At 49.0% G+C, this 16,462-nt stretch overlaps 3 protein-coding genes across 4 annotated transcripts in view; 1 reads left to right on the forward strand and 2 right to left on the reverse strand.

The window, feature by feature from the left end:
* Window positions 1-647: 647 nt before the first annotated feature.
* On the reverse strand, window positions 648-6,310 carry Fen1 (flap structure-specific endonuclease 1). 2 transcript variants are annotated; one of them, XM_051193925.1, is made up of 2 exons: window positions 6,289-6,310; window positions 648-2,543 (listed from the first exon to the last, which is right to left on the reverse strand). In XM_051193925.1, exon 2 carries the CDS (start codon window positions 2,522-2,524, stop codon window positions 1,382-1,384), a length of 1,143 nt encoding a protein of 380 aa, XP_051049882.1. In that variant the 5' UTR covers window positions 2,525-2,543; window positions 6,289-6,310; the 3' UTR covers window positions 648-1,381. The 2 variants fall into 2 exon arrangements, with proteins under 2 accessions (XP_051049882.1, XP_051049883.1); XM_051193926.1 differs by lacking the exon at window positions 6,289-6,310 and adding an exon at window positions 6,186-6,249.
* Window positions 6,311-6,618: 308 nt separating this feature from the next.
* Window positions 6,619-10,475, forward strand: Tmem258 (transmembrane protein 258). The gene is given in 5 exon segments (XM_051193927.1): window positions 6,619-6,725; window positions 6,727-6,753; window positions 8,882-8,991; window positions 9,766-9,902; window positions 10,371-10,475. Coding segments are annotated over 4 exon segments (345 nt in total). The 5' UTR covers window positions 6,619-6,644; the 3' UTR covers window positions 9,893-9,902; window positions 10,371-10,475.
* A 539-nt stretch (window positions 10,476-11,014) lies between these two features.
* Myrf (myelin regulatory factor) overlaps window positions 11,015-16,462 on the reverse strand; it is a 31,436-nt gene continuing 25,988 nt past the window's right edge. The window contains exons 23-27 of the mRNA XM_051193929.1: window positions 15,139-15,226; window positions 14,870-14,944; window positions 14,427-14,532; window positions 13,404-13,478; window positions 11,015-13,272 (exon numbers count right to left, since the gene is read on the reverse strand). Coding sequence (XP_051049886.1) covers window positions 13,192-13,272; window positions 13,404-13,478; window positions 14,427-14,532; window positions 14,870-14,944; window positions 15,139-15,226 — 425 coding nt within the window. The 3' untranslated portion in view covers window positions 11,015-13,191. The remainder of the gene's footprint in view (window positions 13,273-13,403; window positions 13,479-14,426; window positions 14,533-14,869; window positions 14,945-15,138; window positions 15,227-16,462) is intronic.

Raw genomic sequence — 16,462 nt, forward strand, 5'->3', positions numbered from 1 at the left:
AGATCTTCAGGTAGACTGAAGACCAGCTGAAACAGCCCTTAAGGACTCAACTACTGAATTCTTGGCCTTTTTACCAGACACCCATTGTTAGACTAGCTGGACCACAGCCTGTAAGCCCCTCTAATGAACCCCTTTCAATATATATAAAACTCATTCTATTTACTTGGTTCCTCTAGAGAATCCTAATGCACCAGTACCCTCAAACTTGATAACATTCATCTTGAGAACCTGAAATCTCAGTAAGAGCAAGGTTTCTTAATGACATCTGTTCATCAAGTGACAAAACAAAATGCCTGGATGTTATGAGAAAGTTTATCTAAATTACAAGACTGTTCAAAGTGACTCCTTTACCTCACAGACTAGGTGGAATGAGTGAAATCCTGTCCAGTCATTCAAACTCCTGAAGTAAAAAAGGCTGGTGCCAACCATAACTGCTGTGGCCACAAAACATGGTGTATGGCGCCACCTACTGTCCACTTAAACAAACCACTTGTTACCAGGGCAATCCCAGCCTGTCATCTAATTTTAGTGGCAAAAGGAGATCATTATATTTTACAGGAACTAGAAGCACTAAGGGTGTTTTCAAATGTCCTCAAAGAACACCACATTCATTACTTTTGTAATAATTTTATTGATTTTTCCCCCTCTTCACATCTTTTAAAACAGAAATAGCACATGAACAACAGCTTCTTCTCCCAAAACCTCAATTCAATTGATTGCCTCAAAAAGGCCATTGGGACAGTGTCTCTTGGGGCTACAGGTCAGAGGTATGCTTGCTTGCCTTGCTGTGGGTTCAATTCCCAGCACTGGAGAGGAAAATGGAACAAAAACAAAACTACAATTCAAAACCTAAAACACTGCTTTTTCACTGCCCTGAAAAGTTCCTGCAGACTCACCAGATAGCAAGTTCAGGTTTCTGCCCACAGACACAGCTAGTCAGGAATCAGCCTTGTCAGCCAGACTCCTCTCTGCTCTCGCCCCTTCTCTTTGCAGCTCTTCCATCAGCAAAGCCTGGGCTGCGGAAAGAGCAGTCAAGGTCTACAGTCATCTCCCATCCACCAGCTGGCCAGCCAGGAAATTATCTCCCCACACTCCCACCCCAAACCATCCTTATCTCCTTCTTCCTTTAAAAAGTGTTGCTTTCAGTTTCACAGAACAATGGATGCAGTGTCCATTAACCTGCCTGAGGAGTGGTTTGAGTCTGACATCATTCCTGAGCTAAAAATGAGGAAAAGCAAAGCTGTGGCCTTCCTGCCAAGTAAGAAAGGCAAGGCTCTGAGAGCAGTTCTGGGAAGCAGCAGACTCCCAGAAGAGGAGTGTTTTAGCTGAGGTGCAAAGCAGACACCCTGGAGTCAGGGGACAATGGAGGGGGAGGACATGTTTATTTGCCCCTTCTGAACTTCCCAGCTCCCCCAGTCTTCGCTTTCTTCTTAGCAGGCCCCTTGGGTTCTGGCTCCTTGCGCTTAGCCGAGGAGAGTGAGCCAGTCACCTTGAAGAAATCATCTAGGCGGCCCTGGGTGCTGCCCTGGCGGCTCTTACTCAGCCTCTTGACCCCACTGCGAATTCGCTCCTCAGAAAACTGCTTTTCACCACACATGAATTTGACCAATTCTTCTTCATTGGGCTCGCTCCACTTCAACTCCACAGACTCTGGGTCGAGCACCTCAGGCTCCAAGAAGAGCTGCTGGGCTTCCTTGTGGAGCCAGTTTTCTGGAACAGGGTACTTGTTGGGATCCAGCCGCCGCACGATTTCCTCGATGCTCTTATGCTTCTGGATGAGGTCCACAGCCCGCTTGGGCCCAATGCCCCGGATACTCTCACAGTAGTCACTACCCAGCAGGATGCACAGATCTACAAACTGCTCCTGGTTCAAACCCAGCTCCTGCAGGACTCGGCTCAGGTGGAACTCTTGGATGGGCAGCTTCTTGGCCTCACTGGCTGTCAGATGTCGCATTAGTACAGGGCTGCCAAAAGTGAGGCAGTCCATGTCCTCGGTGGCTGCAGCATAAACTTTGCCGGCCTTCACAAGGGCAGCGCAGCTGGCCTCTGCCTCACTGGGTGCATCAAGGTATGGGATGCCCATGAGACTCAGCAGGTGTTTGCACTCATCATTGTGTTGCTTGGTAACCTTCACCAGCCGCTTTGTGAACTTTTCCACTTCCTCCTCTACCCCAGCCTCCTGAGCCTGCTGCAGCTGCTTCTCGGCTTCAGCTCGTCTCTCACTGCGTTTGGCCAGCTCACCTGACTTCAGCTGTGGTGGTTTGCCATCAAAGACATATACAGGCTTGATGCCATTCTCCATCATGCGGATGGTACGGTAGAACATGCCCATCAGGTGGCTGGTGGTCTCCCCCTCCTCATTCTGCAGCACATCCCCACCCTGACGAACGGCAATCAAGAACTGGTAGATGCTCATGGAGGCATCAATAGCCACCTTGCGACCGAAGTAGCTCTTGATGTCGTTCTCCCGGATGGCACTGGGAGCCACATCGGCAATTAGTTTGGCAAGGCCTTGAATTCCCATGGTAACACAGAAGCGATGGCTAAAACAAAGAAAGACAAGTAAGTGGTAGACCATGGAGGGCAAAAGGAACAAAGGCTGTAAATGGCAGCATTCACCAGTTTAATTTCATGCTGGATCAAATTTAATGTGAAAACAACAGGACTCCAAGTTGGCAGAGAAGAAGATGATGCAAAGGTGAACAACATGCTTCATTCTCAAACATCCACAGTGCACCCAATTAACAGGCAGGCCTCCCAAGTACCGGGAGCTGATCCGGGTGCCTTGGGGAATGAGATCCTGGATGTTCTTCAATAACTTAAGGGCTTTAAATAACACAACGGCACAATGTGTCACACAAAGAATGACTTCAACTTTCAACGGCATCAAGGATCACAGCAAACAAGACTGCTTGGCTTAGCTTGAAGGACCCTGAGATCATAAAGGCAGAAGTGAGTCCCCAAGAGCATGTAAAAACCAGCTACACAAACACGACTATGTCTGACTTATCGCTTCTCTACAGATATCTGATGTTGCAGCCCCAAAGGATATACTTCTGAACGAGGACCAGGAGACATCTCACACGCCGCTATCCCTCCCCCCTTCAGCATCTCCCTCAGCACCTAAGAGTTTGTTTTTTAGCAGGATGCTGGAGAAGTTTTAAGTCCTCCTCTTTGTACTTCTTCCAAGTCTGAAACATGGACCTCAGACCCCTATCACAGGTCCTGAATTAAGGGCTGGCAATCTGGAATCACTCAGCCCAATACTGTAATTCTGTGGTTCAAGACTTCCATCAAATTGTTCCTAGGGCAGTGTTTCCAAAATTACCCTCACAACTTTTGTCCCTTCCAACTAAAATAGAATGTTCCTTCCCCTAGTATTTTTATTTAAGTGGACTTTAAAGAAAAAAAAAGTGGTGAGGACTAATTCATGAATGATGGCACATGCCTTTGATGGAGCTGTTCTTCTGTACATGTTTCTCTTATTGGTTGATGAATAAAACACTAATTGGCCAGTAGAAGCAGAAAAATGGGTGGGGCTACCAGACCAGGAGAAGGCTGGGGAAAGGAAGGCTGAGAGGGGGCAAAGGAGTAACATGCCAGATTAGAGGAAAGCCACAGCCTTGTGGCAATACATAGATTTAATAGAAATGGGCTAATGACTAAGAGAGCTAGCCAGTGAGGACCCTAACCATCAACCAAATGGCATATAAATTAAGTATTTGTGTATTTATTTGGGGCTAATCAGCTTTGGGACCAGGCTGGAAAGACACTCCAGCTACATGCCTTTGCTGGCGGGGAGGGTATTGAGACAGGGTTTCTTTGTATAGCCTCAGAAGTCCTGGACCAAGCTCTATAGACCAGGTTGGCCTATAACTCAGATCTGCTTGACTCTGCTTCCCAAGTGCTGGGATTAAAGACATGCACCACTATGGCTGGCTTTTAAAGATTTTTTTGTTTTGGTTTGTTTTGAGACAGGATTTCTCTGTGTAACCACCCTGGCTGCCCTAGAACGCGCTCTGTAGATCAGGCTGGCCTCAAACTTACTGAGATATGTCTGCCTCTGCCTCCCAAGGGGCAGTATTAAAGGTGTGTACCACCACTGCTGGGCATTGTCACTTACCTTTTTAATCCCAGCACTTAGAAGGCAGAGACAAGTGGATCTGAGTTCAAGGCCAGCCCTAGTCTATATAGCAAGTCCCAGGCCAGCCAGAGTTATAGTGAGACCATGTCTCAAAAAACAAACAAAAACATAAGTTGGAAAGAGAATCCATCTTAAGCAAAGATAACTACATGTGTCAGAATCCATTAAGCAAAAATATCTGCATGTGTTGACCATCAGTCTACAGGTCAGCCTAGTCTACAAAGCTAGTTTTAGGACAGCCACGAGTACACATAGAGAAACCCTGTCTGGGGGAGATCTGCATGTATCAGTCATATTTTAATGTGTTAAATGTATAATCAAAGAATCTTCTAATACATAATTTACTAGCACCATCTTGCTTTCCCAATGATATTGTTTTCACACAATAAGAAAACCCTATCAGGCAAGGCGGTGGAACTGCACACTTTAGTACCAGTGCTCCGGAGGTAGATTTCTGCGTTTGAGGCCAGCCTGGTCTACAGAGTGAGTTCCAGGTCAGCCAGGGCTGGTATACAGAGAAACCCTGTCTCGAAAAACAGGAAGGAAGGAAAGAAGGAAGGAAGGAAGGAAGGAAGGAAGGAAGGAAGGAAGGAAGGACATCCTATCAATTCTTCTAACTGTTCCCAATCTTACTCCATGGTATCTTCTCTGAAGCCTAAGCAACACTTATACTCCCCCTCCCGAGTCCAAACAACTCAGTATAAATGGCACCATAATCTCCCTGTACAGTACAGAAGCCTAAGGAAAAGCCCTGCCTCTCTCTTTTGCTCATCTGTGTGTTGTTCCTGCCATCCTTTCTCACGTCTTCCTGGTCTGTACTGTGGTTCTCCTATGAATACAAACAGCAAAAGTCCAGCCCTAGGGCTGAGAATTGAAGCTCACTGGTACAGCAGCTTTGCCTAGCAAGGCTGAAGTCAAATAAAAAGCCCTGTTTAACAACAGGGGCTGACCTAGGGCCTCACACATTCTAGTGCTAGCAAGTGCTCTACATTGAGCCACACCTTCAGCTCTGTGAAACACGATTAAGTCACTTATTCTGTGGTATGAATTATAAAAGAATCATTTCTGCCTTGCAGAACTAAGTGGCCGACCGTCACACCAGGTGGAAAGCACGCATCACCAGATGCCGTGCCCATGTTCCCCATTCAGTCCTCTGGCTCATGCCTCACTGCTCTGCTAGAATGAGTACAAGACAGTACCCATTGTGTCACAGAGGATAACCTGTTCTGTCCTAATGCCATCTCAGTCCCGCCTCCACAGGATGTTCCAGATAGCAAAGCCTTAAATGAAATGGCTGCACGGAGGATAAAAGCCCCCTGCCCTGAGATAACTAATCAATCAACATTTTAACTGGGCCCCATAGTTCTTAGGAATCTTTCAGACTTCCCTTCATTCAGAACTGTCCTTAGGGCTTTTCCAACACCTCTCTCAGCCAGAATCATCAGAAAGCACAGTGTTTTAGGAGGCTCGAGAAATGGCTCAGAGGTTAAGAGAACTGGGCTGTTCTTCCAAGAGGACCCGGGTTCAATTCTCTGCACTGCATGGCAGCTCATACCTGTCTGTAACTCCAGTCCCAGGGTTCCTGACACCCTCACACAGACAAACATGCAGGCAAAACACCAATGACCATAAAGTTATAAAGAAGAAACCTTCCTGGCCAAATAAAAATAGTAATAAGCAGCACAGTGTCTCTTGACAACACAAAAAAAAAAAAAAAAAAAAAAAAAAAAAAAGAAAAGAAAAAAAGAAAAGAAAGAAAGCAGTGTATCTTGCTGACAGCAGACCTTGGACCCATTTCCTAAGAGCCTCCTCACAAGAGCCCTTGAAGGCTCTGGTGTCTCCGGGGGGGGGGAGCTGAAGTTCTCCTTCGGAGTCGCTGAATTGCTAACAAACTCTCCGCAAACCTACCAATACCCTGTTAGCCGTCTCCCTCTCGCAATACCCCGCAGATTCAGGCAGGAAATGGGACTGAACAAATCGTTCCTAGTGTTTCTAGTATAGAGCCGTAGTCCTCGGGGGAAGGTTATCACCTTCTTCCTACCTGTGAAGAGAGAGGATCCGAGCACCGCGAGGCCGGGGCCGCCTGGTGCTGCTCCCGCGATACTAGTCGTTTTCAAAGCCGCTTCCGCGAAGTCTCACCCTACCTGGACTGCACGAGGCCTCGGCAGCTAGCAGTGGCCGGCTTCCGCGGAGTTCCTCAGAACAGTCTAGATCCTGCTCTTCTGTTGTTGAGCCCAAGTCGTTTCCAGCTTCTTCGCCTTCCAAAGCCCGCGCTCTGGTCACGTGATCTGTCCTCCGCGAACAGCCTCCTGGGAAATGTAGTGCAGTCCCTGCCACTTCAGACCACAGCTTTTATAGTGTATCTTATTTCCGGGAAAAACGAATTAAAAAAGAGACCCTGCCCTACCCTCTCCCACATTCCGACCCCATGCCATTCACAATAGGTCTTTAGAGTCTCAGTTACCGTTACACCTGAAACCGTGGGACTACAAGTCCCACAATGCCACGCGCGAGGGACCACATCCTTTTCCTGTTGCACTACGCGCTTGCTCTTGCCGACGTGTTCTTCCGGTGGTGGACCGGTGGTTTATCCTGTGCTGGGCAAAATGGTGAGATGGTGGGAGTTTGCGGACAGGGCTGTGGGCCAGGACTCCTGGGTGCCAGGTCCACGCCACGTTCTTGGGAGTCCTCAGCATTCCGTGTCCCGAGGATGGGTCGCTTCTGGAGCCCATTGTTTAGTTGGGGAACCAGGAAAGCAAGCCCCTTGCCATGGATTTCTCAGACTGAGGTTTCCATCACAATGGGCTTATGATATTGTTGGTCATAAGGCTGAGGGGCACGGGTGCACTTTGAATACCTTCGCGCTTTTATTTCTCTTTCCTATGATCAGTTATCGCTATCCGAATTCATCCCGCAAGGCCCTAGGGTACATGTCCTCACCTGGTGCAACACTTGGAACTCTCATAGGCACTCATAGACATCTTCTGGGCTCTTACAGTCTCTATACACTCTTGCCACGTTTCATGGATTTCTCTGTTATCTGCCACGCCTCCTAGTGACCACCATCTGACGTGCATCTTAGTTCTGGGATGATGTCTATTCATCTTTGTATTCTTGTTGTCAAACACTGGGCCTGCAATTGGAGGCTCCATAAATGGCAGCAATTGTCTTTGGCTTTTATGGGGGCGGGGTACGACATAATTGTTTACCGAGTTGAATTCCTGTGTCTCTTAGAACAATGGGTTCAGTTTACTTCTCTGGAGTTGTTATGTTCTGGACTTTAGAGACATTGGCTGGCAAGTGACAATGGAAGTTAACATTTGTACAGAACTTTACGTTTATAGTGCTTTCACAGGCATTACCTCATAATCTTCTCTACAACTTAGGAAGGAAACAAATACCTATTGAGCAGTTACTCCATGTCAGGCAGTAAACTAGATGTGTCAGTATTTATCATCTTTCTCCAATCCTGCATCAGAACTGTGAAACCAGTACTTGTTATAACTACTTAACTCAAACTCCAGTGATTCAGTAAAGCCAGAATTATCACAGTTGTCTTCTGCCAGGAGATCCCTGTGGTTCCCTCCTAGTGATCTTGAAATAGAACTTGAGATCTGCATATTAGTCTAGGCTTCAGCTTCTTGTACAAATTAATGGTTTAGCATCTGGACACAGGTCCAAAAGGAAGTGGAAATTGTGGACAAGCTTTTTCTTTATGTATGTGTGTTTTTTGTTTTTTTTTTTTCCCTCCAGACAGATCCATGGATGTCTTAGTGATCACTGGCTAGAAAATCCTAAGAACCATTTATCTCTATCCCTTCCTATGCCTGAGCCTCTGACTCAGCTGCTCTTCTTATCTCACCAAAAGAAAAGCTGCGGTCTCCATGCTTTTTTTTGTTTTGTTTTTGGTTTTTTTGTTTTGTTTTGTTTTTTGTTTTTTTCCAGTGCTGGGGATCACACCCAAGACTTCATTCATGCTATGCAAATGCTCTACTACAAAGCCTGCCACATCCTTACTTTAAGATGTGACTGTGAGGCTGGGGAGATGGTTCAGTGGTTAAAAGGGTTTTGTGTGCAAGCCAAAAACCCGAGTTTGGACTCTAGAACCCACATTATTTTTAAAAGCCAGATGTAGTAATCCCTGAACTCATACAGCAAGATGGAAAATGGTACCAGAATTGCTCAGAAGCCTGGGAGCCAACTAACCTGGAGTGCTTGTCACAGTAACCAAAAAAAAAAAAAAAAAAAAAAAAAAAGAGAGAGAGAGAGAGCGACCTTGCCTCAAACACAGCAGAAGGTGACTCTCAGAAAATTGTCCTTTAACTTCCTCACAAATTTAAGAAGAAAGTGGATAGGGTGATTTGGTTAACCTGAAAAATGATTCAGCAGGTAAACACAACTGCTGTCAAGCCTGGTAACTTGAGGTCAGTCCCTGAGATCCACAAGGTGTAAGGAGAAAACCAACTATTGTAAATTGTCTTCTGACCTCCCCATGCACTCAATGGTACCCGCACCCACATAGGCAGAGTAGATAAATGTATAAAATTTAAAAATGCATACACATACACAGAGACACAAACACACACAAAATTTTTGTAATTTCTGTTCCCAGAAAGAATTACTTGAAGGAATTCTGCATTTCCCAGGCTGAAATGTGTCTCTAACAGTCTCAATAGTACATGGCTGCTCCACGGTCTCCCCAGATTGAAACTATAATTGGTCTCCTTTCTTCCCTAGGAGCTCGAGGCCATGAGTCGGTACACCAGCCCGGTCAACCCGGCTGTCTTCCCACACCTGACTGTGGTACTTCTAGCCATCGGCATGTTCTTCACCGCCTGGTTCTTCGTGTATCCTTTCACTGAACAGTCGGAACCAGAATTAGTGGCCTAAGAACTGAGGGGGGAACCATACTGGGTAACTGTACCCTGCTACTTTTTCCCTTTGAGGTGGGGTTGAGACAAGGTGAGTATAGGAAAAGGCATTTGATACCCAAGGGCAGGCCATGACCTTGTTTTCCAGCTTTGTTAGCTCAGTTTGCTCCAGACTGAACTAAGGTTCAAAAGGTGGTTTATTGGTATTTAGGGTCTCACTGTGCAGACGAGGCTGACCTGAAACTCACAGAGGTCCACCTGCCTCTGCCTCTCTGCCTCTGCCTTGTGCTGGGATTACAGGCATGCACCACTACACCCAGCAGGGGTGTGCTCAAGTGTCATAAAGTCTGGACCCTAGTCTTAGCTGTACCATGAGTGAGATGTGATTACAGGTAATTGGCCTAACTACTGTGGGCGTCTTTTCCTCGTGGGTGTTAGAGGTATGGTTTGGAGCATCAGAGCCTGTGTTATCTCTTGGGCCCCTTCATCTTCACCAAGCCAGACAAGCCTCCCAGGAAGCCCTTAGCCTATGTTTCCCCATATTGAGTAATCCTAGACAGCTTTTTTGTTTGTTTGTCTTTTGAGACAGGATTTCTTGGTGTGTCCCTGGCTGCTCTAGAACTATCTCTGTAGACCAGGCTGGACTTGAACTCAGAGAGATCTGCTTGCCTCTGCTTCTCAAGTGTTAGGAGTAAAGGCGTGTGCCACTACCGCCCAGCTCTCATTGCTTCTCCTTGACAGTCTTTCTAGTTACGAGGTCACCTCCACCAAGTACACACGCGATATTTACAAAGAGCTCCTCATCTCCTTGGTGGCCTCACTCTTCATGGGCTTTGGAGTCCTCTTCCTCCTGCTCTGGGTTGGCATCTATGTATGATTTCCCAAGGGTAAGAGCTGTAACAAGATGCACATGCCTGCAGAACCCCTGTAAAGCCCTATCAGTGGGTCCTCTCTCTTCCTGGTCCATGGGGACAGAAACCTGGAGTATATCAGGACCCTCTCCTCACCCCTCATAGGGATTTGAGCCAGGTGTGACTTGGTGTGTTAGTTCTGAGTTCTCTACGTTACTCAAGGCCTCATTCAAGCTCTGGGGTGTACTAGGTAGGGGTGTGAGTGAGGGCTACCTGTGTTTTTACATCTGCATTCTTTCAAGTCATACTAATGACTTGGAAAGGATCTGGGAATTAAAACGGATTAGCACCAATCAGGTTACTGAAGATCAGTTCTAGTGACCCATCTTCAGTGGATTGTTCTGTGGACTCCTACACAGCCCTTGCCCAAGGAGATCAGGGCTACGGGAAGGGAGTGCAAAAGAGTGTCACTGGTCTCGTTCTTAATTCGCTTTCTTCTTCCAGGTACCCACCAGGCAGCTTCACCAAGTCCCTGCTTTTGTAAATTAATTTTTTACCATTGCTACAAGTGTCCCACCTGCTGTTTACAATAAAGGCAGATGTGCGACAGACCTGCCTCATGCCTGTTCTTTGGTGGCGGGGTGGAGTGGATTACTGGGGTCTCTTGACTGTTAAAGTCCTGCCTTCCCTACTTCTTAGCTGCTTTCACCAGCACCTGAAGCTGGGGATTTGCAAGGGCTGTGTAGCTGTGTCATCTTGCCATTGCTTCGAGGCCCACCTGTGGATAGGAAGGGTCCAGGCCTGCTCCTGTGTTGTTTTCAAACAAACTTCTCCAGGGCCCAGCAGTTGCTTTTACCCTGGGCCAGTCTTTCTGAACTCAGCCACCCTTCTTTGGGCTGTGGTCCTCTAGGCTCAACCTATTCCCTAGATGGACAATGGTGGCTTCATGGAGAAGATTTGCTGGAAGTGTGTGTGTCCAACCCAATCCTTAAACCCTCAAATGAGGGACATGAAGATACAGAGTGGCCTTCTGGCCCTCTGGTGTGTAGGTCAGGATATTCTAGGCCTGTCAGAAACTAGATTCTAGCTAGCTTGGCCTGAAGTGACTTCCCTCCCACCTGAAGAATCTCAAGACACTAGGAAGCAAGTTCAGATACAAAGCAGTATTTATACATTTATTTATATATGTATATTTACTTCAGAAGAAAAGGACAGTTTTGGGGACAGGAAGCAAGTAGGCCCAGTGGCTTCCCTCTGCCTTCCTCAGAGTCAGAGTGAGTATGTGATAAATAGGAGTCAGAGCTCGGGAAAGATGAGCAGTTAAGGGAAAGATGAGCGGGATGGGAGACGCTCTATGAACACATAGGCCTCTAAGGGGTATATCATGGGCAGGGGTCTGTGCTGGGGGGCCTATGTACAGCTTAAAGCAAGGGGGAGATTAGCCCAGTGGCTATAGGAACACACCAGAAGGGAGAGAGGAAAGGAAGGCCAGACAGGCTGTCAGCTTCCAACCTGTGGCCCTTTTACCTTCCCCTATGCCCTTTTATACTTGGGGCTTAAGGCGACTTTGGTCCAAGGTTGACCCCCTCAAGCAGCTTGGAGCCCAAATTTGGCCCCAACTCACACTGAGGAACCCTCCCCAGGCATGCAAACAGGCAGCTGTCAATGGGTCTAGGCTTGCTGTGTCCAGATGGACTCCCGGGGTAATGGAGGGTCACTTTCCAGGTAAGGACTGGGGCCACAGTCCGAGAACACTTCCTCTGGTGAGGGAGCTGCAGCATGCTACTAAAAGCAGTGGGGCTGGGCAGTCAAAGTAAGGCACTGTGGGAAGGGCTACCCTGAGGGAGGGCAGAACAGAGTGGTTTAAGGCAGGCATGGCCTGATGTAGGGGGCCATGATTCCTATGGCAGAATGAAGGAGTGGAGCCAAGCTGGGGAGAAAGCTTGGGGGCAGGGTATCCCTGCTGTCCTCTATCCTGAGGGTAAGTGCTTTGAAATCCATGGCAAACCCACAGTTGATAGGCTTCCTGGACTCAGCTCCCCTCTACAAAGGCTTCCCATTTAGAGCTGAGAATGGGAAGTTAGAAAAGGCAAGGCCTGCTGTCCAAAGGGTCAGAATACCATGAGGTATGAGCAATCCCCTTTCCCACAGCTGAACTCATGACATATGACTAAATGATTGCAGCACTCCTTCCAGGAGTCTGCTGTGACCTCAGAATGCTGTAGGTGCCACTAAGAAATACTGGAGCTGTCACTTAAGTAAAATCTTCTAACCCAAACCCACTACTCCTCTCCTGGAGGTAAAAGAGGCAAAGATGGGGCCCACTGAGCAGGGATCCAAGCCAGGAGAGGGGAACTTTGATCTGGGGAACCAGAATCTTCTTGTCTACTAATGTCCCTCCAATTGAGGCCCACTCAGCTTTCTTGCTTCTTCCTATTCCTTGCTGCCCTGGTTTAAGTGCATTTTAGTAATTACATCATTAATAAAAGTTATCTGCATCCACCTTCCAACGGAAACCGGCCTACTGCTTGCAGGGATTCCTGCTCCTCTGCTCAAAATAATCATGTCACCAACTCCATCATGAGCTTGGGAAACTTCCAGGCTCAGTGTCCAAGGCTTACCTCGCCTATCAGCCCCACTGGTTCAGGCCTGTGAAGGTGGTTCCATCAGGTACCAGTAGACTTAAGACGTTAAGATCAGCTTCTCCAGCCATCCAGGGCTGGCCCTGACTGCCTTGGGAATTCTTAGGTGCTAAGCGCTCCTAGGGAGAACTCTCCTGAACCAACCACATTAAAGCTTAGAAATCCAGGTCTAGTGTAACAGTCAAACCCCAGAAAGTCTACCAACAAGCTGTCCCTCCTGGGAACAGCATAAAAGGCGAGCGTTATTAGCTTTCCATGGACTCATGTGGTCCAGCTAGGTGTTACAGGTCTGCATCCAACCCCCATGGGTCTTCTCTCCACCAAAGCTCAGAAGAAGAATTGGGAGTGGACAAGTCAGGACCATAGCTTTCCCTTGCCTACAGGACCCCTGCACCCAGCCTTCCGGCAACCATATCTAGACAGCTATGAATTTGTTCTATGCTGCCCCAAGGAGGTGGCCAGGAGGGAAGGCTCAGGGTGCTGGTCACTCTGGCCTCCGGTATGCTGTTTGAGGTTGACCAGCTTGCCCAGCAGCTCCAGTGTGAAGATTTCCAGTCTCCTCGGTCAAGGGGAGGCAGTGAAGAGCAGAGAGCTGGCCTGCAGCAGGCTCCAGTGTAACACATTTGCATCCAGTGTTGAGGGCGCGGGACGCGACCCCGGCTGTGGCATTGCCTCGAGGCGGCTCAGGCACACAGGCGGTAGAAGTGGAAGTAGTAGTCTGTGGCTGGCTGGGCGATGGCCTCTGAACTGCAGCTGGCCTGACCCTATGTAGAGGGGATGTGAGGATGGGTACGGTAGTTGCCCCAGGCCCTACCATGCTTTGCAAAGGCCCTTATTCTCCCAAGCCCCCTCTGCCTGGGGTCGGGGGCGGGGGCAGGTTGGCCTATGTGCTCACCAGCAATGCCACCCGGAAGTGGTATGTGAATTCACGGAAGGACAGGATGGTTACTGGCCACCGATGAGAGGTGCCCTAGAGAGAGAAGGGAGAGAAAGTTTGGGGCAGCCTTAGTCCTAACCAGCATTCTTCTCACCATGGCCATCACAGTCCAGGGTGAGCACATTCCTCCGCAGACTGCCTTCCCTAGCCCTGGCCTCCCGTGTCTTGTGGCTAGGCTTGTGCGGGTGTCTCATTAACCCTGCCCACAACTGCAGTGCGATGAGTGTAATGCTGCTGCTACCATCTGCACCTCACAGACAGGAAACACTCACCTGCCTCCTTTAAGATGCACATATGGCAGAACTGGGTTCAACCCCAGGTCTGCACAGGGGCCAGCCACGAACAGCTTACCTGTCTTACCTGAGGCTTTGACTTGGCCTCTGTTGTGTGGGTTTAGGTCAGAGCCCCACTGCTAAAAGTGACTCATTGGTTGTCCTTCTATTCTTAAGTGTCCCTCTCTATAAAGCCATGGAGCTTCCTACTCCCTCCTCAGCTCAAGGTATTTTATGCATGCCTCCTCTCCTCCCTGGAGAACAGGTTCTTGGAAGTACAGGGAAGGAGACAGGAGAGGCCTTAACAAATACTTGTAGAATAAACACAAGTGAGCAATAGGACCTCAGGGCAGCCTTCCACCCTAAGCCCAGGGCTCTTGTAACATCATCTGTCAGTCAGCCCTCGGTATGAGGGCTGTGGACTCCACACTTGCCTCCCAGGAAGTAGGGGTGGGGGACTCAGCTCTGCCTGCAGTGGGCACTATGTGCTCATCCCAGATAAGTCCCCATGAACTCCCCTCCCCTGGCCACTGTCACAGGAGATGGAGATGCCCAACAGAGAATGGTGAATGAAGACTGACATGCATGGCCCCCTCCCCCAGACACGGGAGCCCAGCTGGATGTGTGCTTTCCATCATTTGGTGACCACTATCCAGAGAAGAGGAAGGTCTGAGACCTAGCCAGCCTACAGCTTCCCACCTGCACCTACCTGGGTGTCCTGATGGGGGTGGAGGCTCTGCAAAAAGCCCCCCTCCTCACAGGGCTCCTCCTTTGACGTCAGGCTGCACAATACCACAGATACAGGGGTGGAGGAACTGGGGAATAGATAGGTTAATGGAATAGGCTTCCCATCTGAGTAGCTGTAGCTCCCCCGTCTCCCACACAGCCCAGCCCTACCTAAGACAAGCCATAGCTTCACAAAACCTGAGAACCACATAGAATAGTCCAGGGCTTGGAATGGACAAAACCCCTCCCACCATCCCATGTAGTTCCAGCGAGGCAAGGTCTTATAGCAACTTAACCCCAAGCAGCAGTGTCTCTCTGCAGCCCTTCCTCAGGCAGCCTGGGCCCTCCAGGTAAGAAATACAGGGAACACTTTGACATTTCTGAGGCTCTGGAGGCTTCCTCTTGGTCCCCCACACCAGCACTCACTTCATCTGCAGGGTCAGGCGGAGGTGCAGTGGGGTGCTGCTGCTCACAGGGATGTGGTAGGTGAAGTTTCCAAGCCTAAAGGGGCAAAGATGGTGGTACCTCAGCAAGGCCGCTTTGCCAGTCTCCCTGCCTCCTCAGCCTTCTGTACCGAAAAGCCCCTGGGAACCTGGAAAGGGGCTCCCTGGACCTGTGGGAAAAGTTCCTCCCCAAAGAGCCAAGATCTAAGCATCAGAGGCCCTCAAGGAGTGACAGGAGGGAGTCCAGCCTACCTGCAGGCATCCTCTGGCACACAATACTGGGAAGTAATAGGCATGGAATTCTCCAGCAGCTGGATGGAGCTCAGGGATGGCACTGGGTCTGTAAGAAGAGAGGCTGTTGGGTGATGAGAAAGGGGACAAGGTGGAATGCAAATGCCAGCACACTAGGACTTACACCTCAGTGCCAGTAAGAATTCTTTCCAGGCCCTCACAACAGGATCACACCACACCCTCCTCCCAGCTGCCCTAGAAACAGCTAGTTCCCATGAGCCTAAGGGCTGTCTCCACAGAACCAAGATACTCAGAAGTGGGTAGAGGTCTTTCCCAGACTAGCAATGTACAGGAACCTCTTCGTGGGCCTCCGCTCCTGATCACACACACTTCTCCTCAGCCCTGGGCTCAGTGGTGGTCGCCCTGGCAGCCACGGAAAGGCAGAAGAGCAGCACACACAACTAGAGCTAGGCTGCCTCCAGCATGTGGCCCTCGCTGAGCAAACCCGTTACTGGGGCATAACATGCAGTGCAGAATTGAGGATGTATGTTCATCTCAACATCTCGGGCTTGCTACCGCCTAGTCCTTTACCCTGGAAGTGGGAGGCTATGGTCCTGATCTCTGAACATTTGCTTGACCTGGTACATGTTCAGTTCTTTAAGGTACAAACCCAAGGTCTCCAGCAGCATCCACAATACCCAGTGAAGCCACTTGGTACAGACAAGATGGCTTCCTTTTCAGGCAAACCCCGGATGTCTTTCAAAGATGGCTCAATGTCACCTCCTCTAGGGAAGCCTTCTCTAGTTGCTTCCCTCCGTGGTCGTCCTAGGCTAAGTTTCCTCCCTACTCCTGGGACCTATCACTTTGAGATGTCCTCACCTCTGTACACTCAGGCAGAGCCGTGCACGTGTCCAGCACCCATGGAGCTGAGCTGAGCTCCCCACCCTAGGGTCGCTCCACCACTCTGAACATCTGCCTGTCTGTACAGTCACAGGGTCAAAGTGAGGAAGCCCACATCTCTGTGGAGGCACTGGTTAAGGCTTGGGGAGTCCGAAGGGCACTTCAGTGCTAAAAGGAGTCCTATCTTAGTTAAAACGAAAGATCTGCGGTTAAGATCCTAGTCCTCACCCTCTCCACCCTGGCACAGAGACAAAGTAAACATAACCTGGAATTTGGCCAAGTGAAGACAGAATTCTATGCTCACTGCTGATGGGCTATATATATGACCCTTCACCTCAGTCTCTGGTTCCTCATCTTCACCATGGCAACAGTGCCTTCTTCCATTTGTCTGAGATAAGGTTTCTCATTAGCTGGAACTTCATCAAATAGGCAAGGCTAGCTGTCC

This window comes from Phodopus roborovskii, unplaced genomic scaffold (genome assembly GCF_943737965.1).
Source record: "Phodopus roborovskii unplaced genomic scaffold, PHOROB, whole genome shotgun sequence".
Classification (NCBI taxonomy): Eukaryota; Metazoa; Chordata; class Mammalia; order Rodentia; family Cricetidae; genus Phodopus; species Phodopus roborovskii.